The 21,057-nt window shown below is 34.8% G+C and overlaps 1 protein-coding gene across 2 annotated transcripts in view; it reads left to right on the forward strand.

Annotated features, from left to right (window-relative positions):
- PHIP (pleckstrin homology domain interacting protein) overlaps positions 1 to 21,057 on the forward strand; it is a 150,420-nt gene that overhangs the window by 101,965 nt on the left and 27,398 nt on the right. For both annotated transcript variants that reach the window (XM_053601655.1, XM_053601654.1), the window contains exons 21-30: positions 1,834 to 1,974; positions 3,236 to 3,315; positions 5,164 to 5,395; positions 10,309 to 10,428; positions 12,260 to 12,367; positions 12,955 to 13,079; positions 13,210 to 13,292; positions 17,663 to 17,774; positions 17,956 to 18,017; positions 20,306 to 20,461. In XM_053601655.1, coding sequence (XP_053457630.1) covers positions 1,834 to 1,974; positions 3,236 to 3,315; positions 5,164 to 5,395; positions 10,309 to 10,428; positions 12,260 to 12,367; positions 12,955 to 13,079; positions 13,210 to 13,292; positions 17,663 to 17,774; positions 17,956 to 18,017; positions 20,306 to 20,461 — 1,219 coding nt within the window. The remainder of the gene's footprint in view (positions 1 to 1,833; positions 1,975 to 3,235; positions 3,316 to 5,163; positions 5,396 to 10,308; positions 10,429 to 12,259; positions 12,368 to 12,954; positions 13,080 to 13,209; positions 13,293 to 17,662; positions 17,775 to 17,955; positions 18,018 to 20,305; positions 20,462 to 21,057) is intronic.

Raw genomic sequence — 21,057 nt, forward strand, 5'->3', positions numbered from 1 at the left:
GTGGCGGGCGCCTATAGTACAGCTACTTGGGACGCTGAGGCAAGAGAATCGCTTAAACCCAGGAGTTTGAGGTTGCTGTGAGCTGTGACGCCTGGCACTCTATTGAGGGCAATATAGTGAGACTCTGCCTCAAAAAAACAAAACAAAAAAAACCACCAAAAACTTCTTGCTGACATAAAGCTTAGTTAGGCAATCCAGGCCTGGTTTGGTGCCCTAAGGGTTGACAATTGAAACTCTTATTTTTCTGGTCCTCCTGGATTTGACCTCATCCCTCAAGATATCAGTATTCTCATTTAAAGCTGCAGGATGCAAGATCAAAGAACATGTAAAGGGCATGTCATTTTCGAATGAGGAAAGTTCTTTGATATTGCTGTGCAACATTGTGCCAGATATCCCACTGGCGGAAACTTAGTATGGGACACCTGATAAAGTGGAAGGAGGGAAGAAACAGGTGTTGGGTAACAACCAGCTTTCCCTTCTACTGCATTATTTATTAAGATATTGGGCGGCGCCTGTAGCTCAAAGGTGTAGGGTGCTGGCCCCATATGCTGGAGGTGGCGGGTTCAAACCTAGCCCTGGCCAAAAACTGCAAAAAAAAAAAAAAAAAAAGATATTAAACATTTTTTGTGTTCTTTCACGTAGAATTTATCTCAGAGCTATGAGCCTGTGGTTAAAGCTTTATAAAATGAAAAAAAAAAAAAAACAAAAAAAACCCCGTAATTTTTAGTGACATGGATTTGAGTAGTAGATAGACATCTTCAGGGTTTTTATTTTTTATATTCTCAAGTTTCACTGAGTCATATGTCCAAATGTAGGTTTTCTTACTATTTCTTTTACTCAACTCTGAAAGCTTTTTGAGATTGTTTTAAGTTTTGGTAATGGTTAGCCCCATTTCATCTTCTATCTCACTGTGTACATTCTAATTTATGTGATCAATCTTCCATCTTTTTTTTCCTCTCCAAATTTAATGGTCATCTTTTATTTCAAGAATCTCTCATTGCTTTTCATAATTATTTTTTCTAAGACAAGAGCCTACGCTTAAATTTCATAGTTACGGTTCTCTGATTTACTTTTGAGATTACTTTATTAATTTTTAGGTTTGTTGCATTGTCCCCTTTCTCTTGGCAGAAGGAAGATTGCCAGCCAGGTGGTGTCCCAGCCTCAGTAGTGGCAGTGTAGCTGTATGGTCACCATTCTGGTGTCCAATTTGCCTCTCTACCTAGTACCTGTGCTTCATAGTCTGTTGATCTCTTTCTTTCTTTTTTTTGAGACAGAGTGTCACTTTGTCACCTCAGTAGGGTGCTATGGCGTCACAGCTCACAGCAACCTCAAACTCTTGGGCTTAAGCAATTTTCTCTTGCCTCAGCTCCCAAGTAGCTGAAACTACAGGCACCCGCCACAACGCCCAGCTATATTTTGGTTATAGTTGTCATAGTTTGGCAGGCCTGGGCTGGATTTGAACCCGCCAGATGCAGTGTATGTGGCTGGCGCTCTAGCCGCTGAGCTTTGGCACCGAGCCCGTTCTCCTTCCTTATCATTTTTGTAGGTTTGATGTAGGTACCGAAGAATTTGATTTAGTCTTTTATTATGAATCCTTAAGTCTGTATCACTTAATCAGGAAAAAAAAGTTTTTATAACTAATAAGTCACAAATGAATTTCAGCATATAATCCTGTGATTTAATTTGATATAATGCTAAAGTATTGGAGTTGGTACTGTAAACTAGCTATTAAGTATGAATGAAGTTTTTATAATTAAAAAAGTTTTAACTTTCAAACTAAAAAGCCTGCTCTGAAAGCAATACTGTGAATAAATTTAATTTGCTTTTTTCCAGAATCATGCTCATGAGAATTTCTTGGATCTTGGAGAATCCAAAAAGCAGCAAACAAATCAACATAATTATCGAACGAGATCTGCACTGGAAGAGACCCCTAGACCCTTAGAAGAGATTGAAAATGGCACTAGTTCCTCAGATGTAAGATACCGGCACATTCACATTTGCACTCCCTGACATATTTATAGATACAGCTCAGATACGACATTTTTAGCTCTTAGATACTAACAGCTTCCATTTACTAAAAAGATTTATCATTTATCTTGATTTTTTTTTCAGTTTTATTGAGTAGCAATTAAATTTGCTAAATAAAATATAGTTTTGGATTTTGATATTTTCATATTTGTTTAGTTTTCAAAACACTGTAGACTTGACATATATTTCACATTCTTCATTATGACATCAAATATTTTCTTCCAAATATTTTATTTAGATCAGCAGTTCTCAGCCTTTTGTTGCAACCCACAGGAACTGTATTAAAGGGCTGTGGCATTAGGAAGGTTGAGAACCACTGATTTAGATAGTAAAGGAAAATATCCCATCGTCCTCTTAAATAGTGATCTGAATGTGCCCAGCAAGTAATAACATCATTCTTATAGAAAGTTATTTACGCTTTGGACTAAAACGACCTGGGTTCAAATAAAGCTTTGTTGCTTATTACTTGTGCTGACCAAGGGTAAATTTCTTAACTTTTCAAAGCTTTAATTTCTTTTATTTAAGTAACTTCTCCCTATTAACAGTAGTTTTTTGTTGAGACCCAATGGAATGATATACACAAAGTGTTTAATCAGTCTGAGGGGCTGTTAATCGTTAGAGCATAAAGTTTATTTGAGCAAGAAAGATGTGTAAGATTTTGTGAGTAAAACCCCCAATTCTGTGGAAAAAACACCTAACAAAAATAACATTCTATGTTATCTCATGAATATTTACTTAAGAGTAGCGGTGTTTGTGGAATTTTTAATTCTTTACCATTCGGATTAAATAAGACCAGATTTTTTGTGTGTGGTAAAGCTATTTTAATAAGTAAAACATATATGGACCTAATTTAAAGCTTTTGCAAAGCCGCTATAGAAAACTTAATTTGTTTTAAAAGTCCTAAGGAATAAAATTTAATTTCAACTAATAATATGGAATTTGATATTATTCTGTCTAGAAGATATGCCGTGAGGTTTTAAAACTTCAAATCATCAGCAAGTTTGCTCTGAATTCAATATTAATATTACATCTTAATATACATTTAAGTATTCTTTTTTATGTAAAATGTGTTTTGCAACTAAATTAAGTCTGACATAATACAAATATCTCTGTGACTGGTATTATAAAGTATTATTGATATTCTCTATATTTAGAGAATGTTACTTTGTAAATGTATGAAATAAAATAAGTATTTAATGTCTCTTAGGAAGGTGAAGTGGTTGCTGTGAGTGGTGGAACATCCGAAGAAGAAGAAGAGAGAGCATGGCACAGTGATGGCAGCTCCAGGTCAGTGAAGGAATTTTTTTCTCCAAATGTTATGTAAGATCTTTTGAAAACTAAAAATTATTATTATTATTATTATTTTTTTTTATCAGCAAGTCATTCTCATTTCTTTTTCTTACTATTTTCCCTCCATTTGACCGCTCAAATGAGGATTCCTTCAACTCTTTCTATTGGTGATTCTCATTGTTATAGAACTAATAGCCTTGGCTGATCGTTTAAGATCTTAGTAACAAGAAAGAGTATAGCCTTTGGAGATAGTAATAATGTTTAGACCTGTACTTATTTTCCACCCCAGGGACTCTTAAAACAGACATGTCAAACAGAGTATGAAGTGGTCGCTGTGGGAATTCTTTGTGTGAGTTGTAGAACCCAGGCTTTTCCTATTTTCACAGTAGTGGTTCCTAGTAATGATATGCAAGTGCCTATGGCTATGTCTAGTAGTTTTCTGTGTTTAAAACAGATCAGTGCAAGAGAAATATACTTTCTTTTGTTTTAGCAGTAGAATTAGGGTGTTACTCATATTATAAAATGGATTACTATAGTGAAAGAACAGTCAGGGCTTCAGTAGTTGAAGGTAATTGTAAAGAACATTGGCCTTGGGAGTTTGTAGTTAGGTTAATGGTGGCAGTGGAGTGTGTTCTGTGAGAGGCAGTGCTTGAGAGGATGGTGACTGTGAGATTCGGCAGGTCTATTTACCATGGCCCTACTAGTTCAGGACAACCTATTTTAGAATAAAAGGAATATCTGAAAATATTTTTTATTTAAGTTCTTTAAAATCATTTTAAATATACTGAAATCATACTAGACAAGACCTTAAGTTTTTGATTCTTATCCGTGAATGATTACTCTTGGAGAGACTTAGATAAATTTCCGTAAAGAACATTTGGACTGGCAGGATAGGGGAAGTGATGAAGTGCAGAAAAACCTGCCGTTAGAGTATTAGCGTCATCAGGAATATTTTTAGATGCATGAGGTCATATATCATTAAATCTAGGGAAACTATATATAGGTTTTAATATAATTTACATTCCTTTAAGGCACTCATATTTATAACACTACAAAATTAGTAAATATTTTCATGTACTAGAATAAAGCAGAAAATAACAACTGGATTCTTTATGAAAATGAATTGAAAAGAAATGGTAAACATGATTGGTATGTTTTCCTGAATCACAGCATGTTTAGAAGCATAAGATGCCCCAAAGGTATAATTAGGTAGAATAATTTTATCCAAATGAAATTTCTTTAGATGCTAAGTAAAGTTTGCAAGCACAGCTTTCCACCGGTTGGGAATACATCCATAAAGCTGCCAGTTCAGTATCTAGATACCACCAGAGCACCAGGGCTGTACCATGGGAATCTCCACTGTCAAGACCTCCCCCCTCCTCTCAAAAAGGGAATCCCCTTGTCTCTTCAGTGTCAACACCTTCTGTGCTCTTCAGGGCTTGCTTTCTACTATCTCTGTAACTGTGGAAGGCAATCAATGCCCCACAATATATATATTTTTTTAATTATTGGGGATTCATTGAGGTCCCACAATATTTTTAATATATGCAACCCTCAGAAATCACTTTTTCTTAAAATCATAGAAGGTAATTAAAATTTGGTTCCTTTTTTGCACTTAAAATTATGACCATACCTATCTTTTTCTTTTTTTTTTTTTGAGTTATGTAAGTAAAGCCTATAGAATTTTATGAAACTTCTGAAGATGAGCTGAAAATTAGGGAAATATTCTTAAGTTCATTATGTAATGAAGTAAAGTATGTCATTCTTTATTATGATCTTTTCATTTTCATAAAAGTCTTAAAATTGTATTTTGTGTGCATTTCTTAAATCCTTTCCTCCTTCTAGTGATTATTCCAGTGATTACTCTGACTGGACAGCAGATGCAGGAATTAATCTGCAGCCACCAAAGAAAGTTCCTAAGAATAAAAGTAAGAAAGCAGAAAGCAGTTCAGATGAAGAAGAAGAATCTGAGAAACAGAAGCAAAAACAGATTAAAAAGGAAAGGAAAAAAGTAAATGAAGAAAAAGATGGACCAATATCACCAAAGAAAAAGAAGCCCAAAGAAAGAAAACAAAAGGTTTGGTCCTTTTAAATCATAAGTTCAGTGTTTTCTATGAAAACGACTTAAGGCAGTGCCTGTGGCTCAGTGAGTAGGGCTCTGGCCCCATATACTGAGGGTGGCGGGTTTGATTTCTTACTTTCTGGCCTGGCCAAACTGCAACCAAAATATAGCCAGGCATTGTAGGGGGGTGCCTATAGTCGCCAGCCACTCAGGAGGCTGAGGCAAGAGAATCGCGTAAGCCAAAGAGCTGGCAGTTGCTTTGAGCTGTGACGCCATGGCACTCTACCGAGGGCGACAAAATTAAGACTGTCTCTAAAAAAAAGAAAGAAAGAAAGTGACTTAAAGTACACATTTTTAAAGTACAATTGAGCATAGCATTGTTGGCATGTATATGGAAATACATAGTAGCAAAATACAGTATACCAAAATACATTTCATTGATTGATGCTTTTAGATATTTGGCATCTAAGATTACTTACAGAATTATATTGTAAAAATTGAGCACTTAATCTTAAACCATGATCAGGTTTTAATAGTCTGGTAGCAATGATTGACATAAAATACATATTCCTACAGAACACACAGTTCATTAGTCTATTAATTGCCATTACATCCTTATTAATTGTTATTGCTGAAAATAAACAGTCTAGTGGAGTAAAAATGACACAACTTGTCATGGTTGGCCACAAGGCAAAGGTGGGTCTAGAGTGGCTAAAACAGGGTTTTTGTAAGATGCACCTGCATTATTTATAGAGTAGGTAAGCCATAGTTTTTCATTCTTTAGGTCAACAGAGGTATTGGTTTAATTACTACATGTTAAATTTGTGGATCATTTCAGAGAACAGAGAAAGTAAGAAATAAATGTCACAGAAAGATGATGTATCAGCTCTTACAGAGTAGAAATACTTTTAACCTAGCAATGAGAATGAGAGCTGTGAAGTAAATACCATATTAGGGATGTGATTTCTGGTTAAACAAAAGGAAAACAATTTTTTAACCTCTGCCAGTTTTAGAATTAATTCAATTGCTATATTAAGTGACTGTAGACTTTGAATCCTTCAGAGAGCTTTCAGAAGTGTAAGAATACATCTGATGTAAGTGTTTATCTACATTGATTGAGTTCTTGTTTGTTTCATCTTTACAATTTTGATTTACTTTCATGTGGACTCCATAGCTGCTGTTGTACTTGTTGCCTACTTGGCGTTGGTCTGGGGAAGCCCAAAGAGAATGCGACACGTTTGCCCATGATTTTCTCTCGGCCTTTTTAGTGATGATAAATGCAGCGTGACCCATTGTATTGTGTGGTAGACAGATTGGTTAAAGAAAACCGATTTAGCCATGTATCTGATAATGAGCTAAATATTCTTTTTTATCTCAGGAAAAGTTTGATGAACTTTTGAGGTTTGCAGAAATAAGTCACTGTGAGAATATGATCTTTTGTCTCAGCAGTATAGGTTACTTCATTTGGTCCCCTGGAGTTTAGATAGTTGTAAACTAACACTGCAGTATCCTCCATGGAGTACGCCATATGGATCCATTGTTGGTATTTGGTGTGTTTTAATTTCACTATTTTACTATGACAAAGTATCACGATGGATTATTCAGTAGATTTAGTGTGGGACATCTGAAATATAATAAAGTTAGGGTATTGTAGATCATTTCCTTCAGTTTGAATTTTGTTCAGTGTCTACCAGTGGATCTAAAAGTAGATACAATTGTTCTTGGCTGGATGTGGTGATTTATACCTGTAATCCTAACAATTCAGGAAGTCCAGGTGAGAGGATCACTTGAGACCAGGAGCTGGGAAACCAGCCTGGGCAACACAGCAAGATTGCATCGACAAAAAAAAAAATTTATAAATTAGCTGTGTGTGATGGCATGTGCCTCTAGTCCCAGCTACTCAAGCAGGAGACTCACATGTGCCCAGGAGTTTGCAGTTGCAGTGAGTTGTGATGACGCTACTGTACTCTAGGTCAGGCAACAGAATGAGACTGTAGTCCTCCGGTTATCTCAGATAAGCACAAAAGTATTTTTTCTTCTTATGCATAGGGTTTTACAGTTAGCAATTGAGAGACTGTTAGTGATTTACGTTATTGCAAACCTGAAAAAATGAAAACGGTTTCCGAGTCTTTTTTAAAATTAAGCAAAAAGCAGTAAGGCAGATACAGAAAATGCTTAAAGATAGAATTCTTCAGAGATGCAGTGAAGTCCTCTCAGATGATGTCATTACATAATGTCCTTATGCCATTAGGAGCTCTGAAAACCATGTCAATAGAGAGTTATTAAGTGCCTACAATGCGTAAAGTATGGTAGATAAAAAGAAGTGTAAGACAGTACTCAACGTAAAAATGATGTGTAACTAACAGATGCCTAAATGCTTCAAGATAAAAATGGAGGAAATGCCATATGATCTAATGTATTTAATATGATTGCTAAATTATTTTTAGAGGTAATAACGCAGAAATTACGTTATGATTCCAAGTAAGGCTTCCTAGCAGAAATAAGATTTGAGCTGGGCCTAGAAGCATTCCCAGGGGTACAAGGGAAAGAGAAATCAATTATCTGTAATTCAAAAATGAAAAAAGTCTTGAATTATGAAGCTGGAAATTTTGAGGAATAGTCAGTACATTTTAACTCATTAATGGTAATTAAGTACTAAGTGTCAGAAAGCTGCTTTAATAAAAAAATTCTAGGTTCCCCAAGAATTATTGTCCTTATAATGATTTTTGGCAGTCCAGTGTCCTTTAGTTATGATTATTCCTATTTAATGTACTATTACTTATTAGCGATGCCAGTAGACAGAGGTAATTTTCCTTATGGGAGAAATACTTGCATAGTGCAATTAATAGTATACATTGAGGCTACCAGTTATGATTTTCAAACTTTACCATCCTTTTTTCCCTTTTTATTTGTCAAAGGAAAGCTTTTTCAAACAAACTTGTACGCATATCCTCAATATATAAATCTGATAAAATCAGAGCTGCTCTGAGTAAAACACAGTGGAAATACCTGGGTTGAGCAGTGTACCTCTGAGATAGACTCAGTGTGGAACGCAGTGGCTACTTGGTAACTGGATCAGATACCTATTGAATCTCATCTTTCTTTTTCTGTCAGATCTAACACATACAAAACTTCTTCCCAAGCTTGTGCCTTAAGAGTTGCTGCACTCTAGCCCTCTTCATCCCAGTATGTCAGACCTCTGTCTTGTACTCATTTTTACTGGAAATCCTGGAGAAAAATCCTTTTTCTCTCATATTCCACATTCAATCCATTAGGAAATCATCTGATGGATTATCTGATGTCTCTGTCTTCTAAATATAGTCAGCCCTTGACTTTTTTTTTTTTTTTTACTATTTCTGCACTGTCACGTTGGTGTGGGGCCTGACGAACTCTTGACTTACGTTACTGTGGTAGCTTCCCGTCTGCCTTCCTGCTCCTGCCTGCCTTTTTCTCCGTAGGGTCTAGTCTCTAGGGCAGGAATTGGCAAGTAGTGTTCACATCACATTATAGCATTGCTCCTTTAGTGAACTTGCACTGCAGTACCTTCTTTTTAAAACATCCAACAGAATAAAATTTAGGAGTCTCAGCATATAAACACTGGACCAACACACTTTGCTGCATAAAGTTTCTTTACTTTTAAAAGTACTAGGTTTTAAAAAAGCTCATTTTTCTTAAGTCTAAGATAACAGCATCAAGACAATTTTGGCTACTGGGTGACCAGTAAAGTAACAACACTTTTTCAGAGGCATGGTTGTGTTTTCATCCATGAGAATTGAAAGTAAGGCCTGAGAACATTTTATTAGGAAAAAAATTTGGAATTTTTATTTTTAAGATACTTAACATGTGCCAAGAGTGTGAAATGGCTACTTTTAAGAAAGGAAGAAGAGCATCCTCAGGCTATTTAGAAGTATAATGTACAAATCACAGAAATAATTAGCCTTCTATATGTGATACTACTCAACCCATATGCAAGTATTTTATTTAGTTTTAATACTGTATGACGAAGATTTTTGAAAATGCAAGTATGTCTTTATGGAATGTTTATAGAACTGATAGTATTGTGGAAGGAAAGAATACACAGTTTATATTTTGAGGTTTGTGGGGATATCTTGTTGTGACTGTTGTTGTCTGTGGACTTTTAGTCTTGTTATCTAGTTATCTCTTTATGTGGAAATTTGGAGAGAATTACACTGATGTCTTTTTTTTTTTTTTTCAGAGTAATGCTGAAAGAATATAGCCATCCCTCGTATCTGTGGAAGATTGGTTTTATGACCCCATAAATACAAAATCCGCAGATGCCCAAGCAGCTCTTGATACATAAAATGGCATATTATTAGTATTTACATATAACCTACCACATCTTCTCATATGCCTTTTTGGGGGGACCTTAAACTACAGAAGTTTATTTTCTCACAGTTCTGCATATTAGAAACTCCAGAACCAGTGTCTGGCTGGGTTTAGTTTCTGGTGAAGGCTTTCTTCCTGGCAGATAGATGGCTGTCTTTCTCACATACCACATTTAACCTTTATCACCTTCTCAAAGGCCAAAATAGAGTCAGTTTGGGAGTTAGGTCTCCAACATAGAAATTTTGAGATCCTCCCATATACTTAAAACCGTCTCTAGATTATTTACAATACCTAACACAGCGCCCACACTCATTTCATTTGTGTGTACTCAGTATAATTTGTGTGTACTCAGTGTGCAGCAAATTCATGTTTTGCATTTTGGAAATAGGTAGAATTTTATTTTCCAAATATTTTCAATCCACAGTTTGAATCCATGGATACAGAGGGCCAACTGTATATGGTTTTTGTATAAAGGTCCTCTTTCTCCTTTATTTTTTTAAACTACCTCTATAGTGATTTTAAATGGTAGATTGGTGGATGAATGGTTTATGATAATATTACACTGTTGTAAACTTTCTTAGAGATTGGCTGTGGGAGAACTGACTGAAAATGGTTTGACATTGGAAGAATGGTTGCCTTCGACGTGGATTACAGATACCATTCCCCGAAGATGTCCATTTGTGCCACAGATGGGTGATGAGGTACTTACTAAACTTTTAAATTACCCCATTGTGGGTTTTCTTCAAATAACTTTTTTACACATTTTTGTATATCTCATGAAATAGAACTCGAGAAAATTGTAGCATTTTCAAAAAAGTATCTCATTCTAGATGTGAAAATTTTGTTGGCATTTTAAAACCTGTTATGTATTTTTTAAATAAGAGGATTTGTTGCCAGTTTTCTTTTTCTTTTTCTAAGTTAAAAGATATTCATTTTTTCTTATTAATGTTTAATATGCAGCATGTTAAAGGAAAAGTAAATTTTAGCATATTTTCATTTTATTTCAAAAATGTGTTAAAGTATTTCAATTACCCACAGTGTTATTGTTAGCGCTTAAAAAGTCTGTAATCTTAGAATGAGAAATACTATTTCATTTTCAAGAAAATAAAAAATGCCACTATTATTTTAGAACATGTGCTTATGAATTTAGAATGAAAATGTGAGAACTTAGATAAAATTTCTCATTCCCTTAAGGTCCATGTCTCCTTACTTTATACACAAATTTTGCAATGAATTTGGTGTTAGAGACTTTAGTATAAAGTGGTAATTGATGATTTAAAAAAAACAAAGAAACTTTAATGCTAGAGTGACGGTCTGCAAGAATTCCCGTGGAGGCCACACTTGCCTCCAAAGACTTGAGGAGCACAGAGCACTGTTGTAGTCTGGTGCAGTGACAGATCCTAACAGACCCTGCAGCATGAGGATGAGACTAACTTAATGTATTATTTCAAGATGGACAGAGTTTATAATTCCTTGTTGAATGATTTTCTTTCAAAATGTTTAAGTTGTCTTTTTAGTTGCTGGTGCTTGAACAGATAAGTCCTTATAATTCAGCACCATTCATTTGTTTGAATTGAAGTTCCTGGCAACCAGAGCAATAATTTTATTAATGAATAGAATGAAAGTATGTAGGACAGTAGCTATCCCAAAATGTTCATTACTAAGATCTTCATAGTATTTTGTAACAAGTCTTTGGTTTTTTTGTAGAGACAAGAGTCTCACTGTACCGCCCTCGGGTAGAGTGCCGTGGCATCACACGGCTCACAGCAACCTCTAACTCTTGGGCTTCCGCGATTCTCTTGCCTCAGCCTCCCGAGCAGCTGGGACTACAGGCGCCCGCCACAACGCCCGGCTATTTTTTTTGTTGCAGTTTGGCTGGGGCTGGGTTTCAACCCGCCACCCTCGGCATATGGGGCCGGCGCCCTACTCACTGAGCCACAGGCGCCACCCTGGTTTTTGTTTTTTTAGTAAAGATAAGAATATTTGGTGTCAGACTACTGTGGTCTAGTACTAGTGGAACTAGTCAGGAGTCACTTAAACTTAATCTTCATGAAGTGAAAATAAATACAGATGCAGTGCTAGCTTTTTAGAATTTGTATAAAGATCACGTAAGAATATGTATGTGAAAATACTTTTTTTGTTTTAAACTTTCCTGCATATGTACAAAGTAAAACATGTAAGAAGGAAAGTAGGTGACCAGTAAACTTACGACTCTTAAGTTACAGTAGTTGACTTTGTTATGCAACATAGACTGACTTATTTTGAAGTAAGAAAATAGCTGTTCACTCAGCTGTTCATTTGTATACTCACTTCTAAGTAAATACCTGAAGTAATGTTCTATAGAACACTTTGATTGTGATTAAGTGATGTTAGGACAACTTGAGGAGGGAGGGAAGGGAAAAATCAGTGTTAGAATTTCTATTAGCTTAAAGGGCATTGGATTTTCTCCTTGCAGTTTTAGTGGATACCTTGCATCGTGGGTTAAAGGGAACACATCCGGGCTTTTAAATTGTGATTTTATTTACTTTATAGGTTTATTATTTCCGACAAGGACATGAAGCCTATGTTGAAATGGCCCGAAAAAATAAAATTTATAGTATAAACCCCAAAAAACAACCTTGGCATAAGATGGAACTACGGGTATGGCATTGATACATTATTTAATAGCCTGAAAGATGCAGTAATGGATAAGGGAGGAAATTTATATTGAGAGTTACTGTTTTCACTGTTAGAAGCTGTATCCTGAGGATGCTGTGTTTATCTGAAGCAGTGCCAGGGGTAGAAGTGTTTAATTTTCAGTCAAAGAAATGTAAGATTGAGTGAATGTTTACATTCTAATACAGTTTACAGGTTGGGTACAAAATGCAATAAATAGTGAAAATTAGGTAACACTAATATCTAGGTAAAGTTTGTATTTGTTAATTTAATGAGTATTTCTACATGTATCACAACAGTTTAAAATTACATTTGGACCTGTGTTGGAAAACTCTTATTTCAGTAACATATTTCAGATTTTTTTTTCTTTTGTGTAAATTGCAGTATAACTTGCATGCAATAAAGTACATAAATCTTAAGTTCAGAGCACAGTGAATTTTTTACATACACATTAAGTTGTCACCATCCAGATCAAGATTAAAACCAAGAAATGTTTTCTCATCTATATTTAGTAATCTGTTTTGTGGTTTATTTTGTAAAGGTGGTTTTTAAATTTTCTTTATCTTTCTCAGGAACAAGAACTTATGAAAATAGTTGGCATAAAGTATGAAGTGGGATTGCCTACCCTTTGCTGCCTTAAACTTGCTTTTCTAGATCCTGATACTGGTAAACTGACTGGTGGATCATTCACTATGAAGTAAGGACTGTTGAAAGAGGCAATGGTTTCTTAGTATTGTAGATAATTTTTCAAGATTCAGATAAATGTGAACACCTTTTAGATATTTTTAGGTATGTGACCTAATCAGTTTGTTTTTATTTGTAATTAGATACCATGATATGCCTGACGTTATAGATTTCCTAGTCTTGAGACAACAATTTGACGACGCAAAATATAGGCGGTGGAATATAGGTGGGTAATTTATTTAGAAGCCATAGGTGTTTAAAATGTCTTTTTTCTTAATAAGCAGTTTACTGTTTTTCATAATTTAGAAAAAGATAATCAGAGGACTCTTCCTGTTTATAGAAATGTCAGTAGCAAAGTAAGGTGCTGTGTCAAGATATGTTTAAGTTTTAAGAATGAAAACACTTCAATTTGGTTGATGCTGGCAGTCCACAGATTTTTATCTGTTACATTTGTTTAACTATTGCAAGATTATTTATAACTTTTACATTTAGCTGTTTTATGTGGGGAATCAAATTTTTATCTGACTATATTAATAACAAATCAAATACAAAGCTAAAAGAAACATTCACAAAATGTGTAAGTTTAGACTAGGACTAAAGCTAAACTGACATTTTTCTAGTTAACCTTATAATCTTTGAAATTAATGCTATAAACAGATCTCAAAGAAACTCTATACTTTAAAACTTCTCAGGCATTTAAGGCACATTAATTTATATACAGGTGGATGTGCTGTTCATTAGAACTTGTCTTAAAAATTTTAAACAGGGCCAGTGTTTTATCATCCTGGAATGCAGTGTGATATACACATGGCATATGTGGTTTGAAAAAATACATCAGTTGACACTCAAGTACCAGTCTCGCTCTTCCTCATTGAAGGCATTGGCGGGGTGATTTGTCTTCTCTTGATTGGTCTTGGTAAACTGAGAAATTTATGTGCTTTGTAAAGAGAAATTTGGAAAATGCAAGTTATCAAAATGATAGTCATGGGAGGTTATTGAGAAGATTTACATGTTGTGAATCCCAGTTTTCTCGAAGTTTGGAAATGTGTTTCATCAAATAAGAGAGTAAACCAAGAAAGAGAAAAATATGGATCTCCTCAAGAAACAAGGAGTCTAGGACATGAAAAGCCCAATGGAATTCACAGGTTAACAGTCAACAGAAGTCTCAGAATAGCTGCTGTCTGTGAAGTCTAGAAAGTAAACAGGCCAGTGATGTCCTCCAAGAGGGAGTCATTAAGAAAAAAAAGAGTGGAACTTATAAAGTATCTAACAAGTTTTAGTTTATGGGAAATTGAAGAGTGTTTTTTTATATCTTGAGCCATACAATGTGAGTGGAAAGATGAAAGAGGGAAACCAAAAAATAATTGCTCTAGTTAACATCTAAGTGTATAGCCAGAGCTATGTTATTGAAATCACTTTGGTTATGAGTAAGTGGGGTTAGGATAACTTGAAAAATGGAAGGGGAAAAAAGTAAATATTAGAATTTCTGTGAGCTGAAGGGTTATTAGATTTTCTCTTTGCAGTTTTAGTTAATACCTTTTACATCTCGGGTTATGTTAAACACATATAGTGAAAAGCATAAAACTATCTTTGTTGTTAATATATTCATATAAAAATTTAATTCATCTAAAACAGTTCAATGTAAAAGCTATAAATAATCTTGATGATAGTTACCAAATGTAATAGATAAAAATCTGTGGACTGCCGGCCAGGAAATACAAAATTCTACAAGAAAGGAATTGTATGTTATTTTGCTTAGTAGCAAGCAATATTTACAAAGTAATAGTAAAAACTGAGTAGAGATTAAATGCAGAGATTAAATCGCACACAAACTTTATAGCCACCCTGTATAATGCATGTAATGACACTACAGCTATTTCATAGGGATTGATTACAGGATTCCTCCTCCGATTCCAAATCCCTTGCATACTCAAGACTGATGGGCAAAGTCACCCCCACCCCCTCCGTGTATGTGGGTTTCACATCCCACTAACACTGCATTTTCTTTTTTTTTTTTTTTTTTTGGTTGTTGTTGTTATTATTGAGACAAGAGTCTCAAGCTGTTGCCCTCGGTAGAGTGCAGTGGCATCATAGCTTACAGCAACCTCAAACTCTTGGGTTGACACGAGCCTCTTGCCTCAGTTCTTGTATATTTTTAGTAGAGATGGGGTCTTGATCTTGTTCAGGCTTATCTCGAACTCCTGAGCTCAAGCAATCCACCCGCCTTGGCCTCCCAGAGTGCTAGGATTACAGGCGTGTGCCACCACGCCTGGCCCAACACTATTTTCAATCCGCATTTGGTTGCTGATGTAGAACCTATGGCTCTTGAAAGGCAGCTGTATTTATTAAAAAAAATTTTCATGTAAGTGGACTTAGGCAGTTCAAACCCATGGTATTGAAGGGTCAGCCGTAATACTTAATGTCAGAAATTGATGAGTGAAGAAATAGGTAAACTCTTTTAGAAATCTGTAAATAAAGTCAGAAAGATGATAACCTTTTTCTTCATTTTGGTTATAAGCCTTTGGTACTTTGATTTTTAAAAATTATTCACATTATTGATAAGATAAATTTTATTTTTTTAAGGACATGTCTCTGCCAGTAAATTTGTAGGACAAATATGAGAGATCAGAATCCAGGAATATTACAGAAGTGAGCTCAACCTACACAAAGAAATTCAGCAAGCATTGGACAAATCAAAGTCAAAGGGATTTTTCAAATTAATGAACATCATAATTGTCTCATTTCGATGTTACAATTTTTTCTATATTTATAGATTAATATTTCTTCTAAAGCTAGCATCTACATTAGTCTTATATATCTGATACATATGCATCTACCCACAGACTGCCATTAAAATATATTAATAATAATTTTTACTTCACCCTGTCATGAGAAAGGTTTTAAGGCTTTAACTTCATGGTTACCATTCTACAAACACTGCTCACTGTGGTTAGGAAAACATTATCCAGCTCTTCCTCTTTAGCATAATGAAGAGGGTATGTAGGGTTATAAGCAAGTGGTTCGTGCAACTCCTCATGTTTACTGTAAAGTTGTGGTGTCAAGAATGCTGTTTATTAAATTATACGTGTAGTCGCTCTAAAGCCAGGCATCCTCAAACTTTTTAAACAGGGGGCCAATTCACCATCCCTCAGACCGTTGGAGGGCCGGACTATAGCTTAAAAAAAAAAACAAAAACTGAACAAATTCCTATGCACACTGCATATTATCTTATTTTGAAGTAAAAAAACAAAACAGGAACAAATACAATCATACTGCCTCATGTGGCTTACAGGCCGCAGTTTGAGGACCCCTGCCTAACCTCATTGTCAATAATATGCATCCGAGGAACAATTCAGAGACTCTGAATCTAGTAATATAACTTTCAACAACATGCAGTTGTGTTCTGTTAACTTGCTCCTGACTCTAATTTTGTATCATATTTCTTTTACTTTTCTTTATAATTTGTAATTCATTTGACACTATATGTCTTCATAAATTTTTAAATCCTTTTTGTTAAGAAGAGAACATAAATACTTTTCTCTTTATAAGTTTCAAAATTAAACTGATTCCGACAAAAAAGGAACTGATTCAAAGTAATAGCTAGCTTGCCTGATTTCCCTTTACTGTGTGTTAAAAATGTAAAGAGTACCTTAATAGAAGGAATTACTTAAAAACTACGTGAAGTAGACGTTACCATTTCTTTTTTATAGATGAGGAAAACGAAGTTCGAAAACAGTTTTAGTATGTTCCTAGTCACACAGATCTGTCATTTGAACCCACATCTCTCAGATTCCATTCTGTGTTAGCAGGAGAAAACTGAGCCAAGTACTGTGAAAGCCAAGGCAGGGGAAAACATTCACAAAGGAAGCAACTTAAGTTTTCAGATGACACGGGTAACTGAGAAGTTATAGACGAGAAAAGACTGTAACATTTGTAGCTTACTCGTGTCTTTGGGAAAAGCATTTCAAGTATTTTTATAGCAGTTGGACATGGAACTGATATCAGGAGTGGTCTCTGTTTTAAGAAGATTAATTTTTATTTTTGTTTCTTTTTTGTGTGCTCTTACAGGAAAGGGAAGTGAATGATTATGTATTAACAATTTGAGGGGCTATTAAGATTAAGGAAGGCAAGTTGGAGTTTTTGTGTCATTTTTATTTTTATGCTGGAGTCTTGGTTGTTGGTTGGGGACACTTACCTGTAGAAAGTAAGGAAGACAGACTATAAGTATTTGTTGAGCAGAACTTAACCTAAATTACATTTTTATCTGAGTGAAAAGTTTTACATAGTCCTAATAATGAATTTAAAATACTAGGTTGGTAAAAATGCTTAAGACCAAAGTAAATTTCTCTATACCTAACGAAATCTAAGACATGGGATTACAAACTGGTAAGTCACACTTTTAAATTTGCTCGCATAAATACTTTTTTTCCTCTCAATATTGCTGATTTTATTTATTTATTTTTGGAATGTGTGAGTCACTTTTTATGTGTCTTCTGAAATCATATAGGCAGGTTAAGTACCTTCCAGGTTTACCTTAGGAAAAGCAATAAAAACAGCAACAGTACATTTCAGATAATGGCTTTTATTCTTGTCCAGGTGACCGTTTCAGATCAGTCATAGATGATGCCTGGTGGTTTGGAACAATCGAAAGCCAGGAGCCTCTTCAACCTGAGTACCCTGATAGTCTGTTTCAGTGCTATAATGTTTGGTAAGCAAATGTTTGTTATATTTTAGTTCAGCCAGACTTGCTTCACATTTTTCCCTGTCTGCTAATAAAGGGATAAAGATATGTCTTTAAAACACTGAAGCAAGTATTTTTATAATTGGTTTTGTAGAAATTGGTATACACGGTTTAGATTTTTTAATGTAAGGATTTTTCTTCCTTTAAGCTGGGACAATGGAGATACAGAAAAGATGAGTCCTTGGGACATGGAGCTTATACCTAATAATGGTAAGTGTTTGTTAGGCTTTTTTGGGTCTGTATCATGGAATTAATTTCTTAAATAAGAACTTTTATTTGCAGCCGACTGCCACATAGGATTGTTGTGAGGATCAAATAGAAAATACGCATTTAGCAAATATACCTACTACCAACCCTGGAGATACAGGAGACTCAGCAATGAACAAGATAGATATGATCCTTGCCCATTTGGAATTTAGCGTCTAAGAAGGAAGACCGAAATTAATTTATTACAGCAAAATACGAAAATGTTTTATTGTTCACCCCTATAAAGTGCATTTGAGGGACAAAAAATTTCTGTAACTTTAGCAGAATACTTAGGATACAATAGTTAAAGAGGTCTCGTTACTGAGCGAGACAGGCATGGATTCCTAGCTTGGCCCTGTCATTTTCTATGTGATCTTGGCAAGTTCCATAAAGTCTTACAACCTCAGATTTTTAGGACTCAGCCTTTGAAATTGCCTAAACGTTTTAGATAGGGCTGCTTTGAGGGTTCAGTGACAGGTGGCTACAGTGCTTATTACAGAGCCTGACCCTTGTAAGAGCTCAATGAACAGGTAGTCATAATTTATAATAGTAATGACCATTATCTGGGTTGTATATGGTCTGACACACTCAGGATTTAGAAATTTAGCCCTAGGCAGTGCTTACGACACTTTCTGATACTAAAAAGTCAGTGTGGCTGATGCCTGGAGTTTACATTTTCTTTCTACCTCATTTCCCATTTTTGTTTCAATTTACAAAATCTATAACATACATGCACAATTGGATGAGCCTAAAAAGGATTCAAAAAATATATTGCAGGTTATTAATAATGATCATTTTATAGAGGGTAAGATTATGAAGACTTTGTAATAAACTTTTTTATGTTCTACATTATTTGATTTTAAAAAATGTTACCTTTGTATTGGCCTCAACAGAATGTATTTTAATTGTTTAATTGCACTAAGTTGTGAATAATGGCAGGGTACTACTGTGTCTTGCTCACCTTGACAGTTTATGGCATTTGTTGGATCAAATTCTTCATCAGATAAATGGCTCGATATGGGTGGTGATCACTTAAAAACTATAAGTTAAAAAATAAATTTTGTTTCATCTTGATTAAAAAAAAAATGTTACCTTTGCTAGCAGATAAAATAAAGATCTTTATAAATTGAGTTGCTCAGTATTTATCGTAGTCTAAAAAGTTAGAGAAAAGATAACTGATGAAGAAAGTAAGCTCAACCTGGTGACCTTAGAAATGAGAAAATGGTCATACTAATGAGCTAAGTTTAGTTCTTCACAGAAATTATTACCACTTTGAAAATTTAATGCCAATAATGTATTTTTTCATCTCACTGCTAGACTACTGCTATTTAAAAGTATAAAATACCTTAATCCACATGTAAGTGTATTACATGGTGTATCTTCTGGTTTTGTTTCTCCCCTTTGTGAAAATTGGAATTTGAAATCATTTGGATTATTGTGAATATGAGAGAAAATGAGTTGATAAATGTTGTAATGCGTGGTATTTTTTTTTAAATGAATAAGTGATACTAACTTAGGATTTTGTTTCCTACCTAAATATATCTGAGGAGTATGGATTTTTGTTTTTCTCTATGCGTTTGTATGCACTCATGGAGTTTAATTATATTCAGTAAGAAGGAAGAATTTTGATGCATACAGTGGCATATTGCCCAGTGTTTCTCTGATTAAGTATAGTCCAAAGGAAAAATTACCTAGCATGTTACTACGTTTTGTGTAACCACCACTTTCTAATGATTCTCATAGACAAAATGTTAAATATTCAGGTGTGCAGAAAGCATCCTTCACCATTTTAAAGCAACAAGCTTAGGAATCATTTGTCAGTATTCAAAGTTTCTCTGTTCCTCCCTTCAGAAATTTAGGCTTTAAGTATTCCTGAAAAATACCACTTCAGTTTCGTTTTACCTTGTGTGTGTTTTATGATAATAAATATGGCAGTTCATTTATGAACTATTCAGAAAACCTGGAAATATACATCATTTTATATAAATTATTTCTCTTCACCTATAACTTGATTATAGAGCAAGGTTTTCAGATATCGGTAATTTTGATCATCTAGAGAATTATTTATAAATTTAATGGCTTTGAAGAATTTAAATTTTATTGACCCTTGAAACATACTTTGGTTTATGATATATTCATATCTTTACAAAATATACTTTAATTTTGTGATATCAATTCTGCTTTCTAAAGGTAACCTGAATATTAACAAGTTGGCTTATGTTTTCACGGGTCTGCTTTTCTGTGTATTTCAGCTGTATTTCCTGAAGAACTAGGTACCAGTGTTCCTTTAACTGATGTTGAATGTAGATCACTAATCTATAAACCTCTTGATGGAGAATGGGGAACCAATCCCAGGGATGAAGAATGTGAAAGAATTGTTGCTGGCATAAACCAGTTGATGACACTAGGTAAATAATAATACATGAATAAGGGAAAAGCTGGCAGAAAGCAAAATAAAAGAAAAATACCATTATTCAACGTTCCGCCCTCATACACAGACAATATCCTTGGTCAGTGGTTTTCAAATGTTTTTAAAACCTGTTATCTTTTTTTGAAGGAGGTATTGACAGAGGATTTTGAGGATTTTACTGTCTAAAACAATGATAAATGAGCTAATACTGGAGCTGAATTTCAGAGCAAGTGAGGGCTTCCTAGACAGGCAGTGGGTATCTCTGAAAAACCTCGGTCCTCCACAATTCAGTTTGAAAACCACTGACTTATGCAAGCTGACATGATACGAATTAGAGGAGGGGGATTGAAAGCTGAATTATAATTATATAGATAATTACACCAATTTCCCCCAACTTTATATGCACATACACAGAAAATCTTTTTAAGGGTAGAGGAAAGGATATGTGAACTGTTTTGCTTCATTTGGAAAAAAAGGAAGAATAAAACCAGTGGCTGCAAACCTTTGTGTCTGAACTCTGGGGTTCTGCAGTAACTCCAGACTCCTGTGGTAGTTCTAGCAGCTCCTCTGTCAGTGAGGAGTCGGGTTCGCAGA

Source organism: Nycticebus coucang, chromosome 9, assembly GCF_027406575.1.
Source record: "Nycticebus coucang isolate mNycCou1 chromosome 9, mNycCou1.pri, whole genome shotgun sequence".
In the NCBI taxonomy this organism is placed as follows: domain Eukaryota; kingdom Metazoa; phylum Chordata; class Mammalia; order Primates; family Lorisidae; genus Nycticebus; species Nycticebus coucang.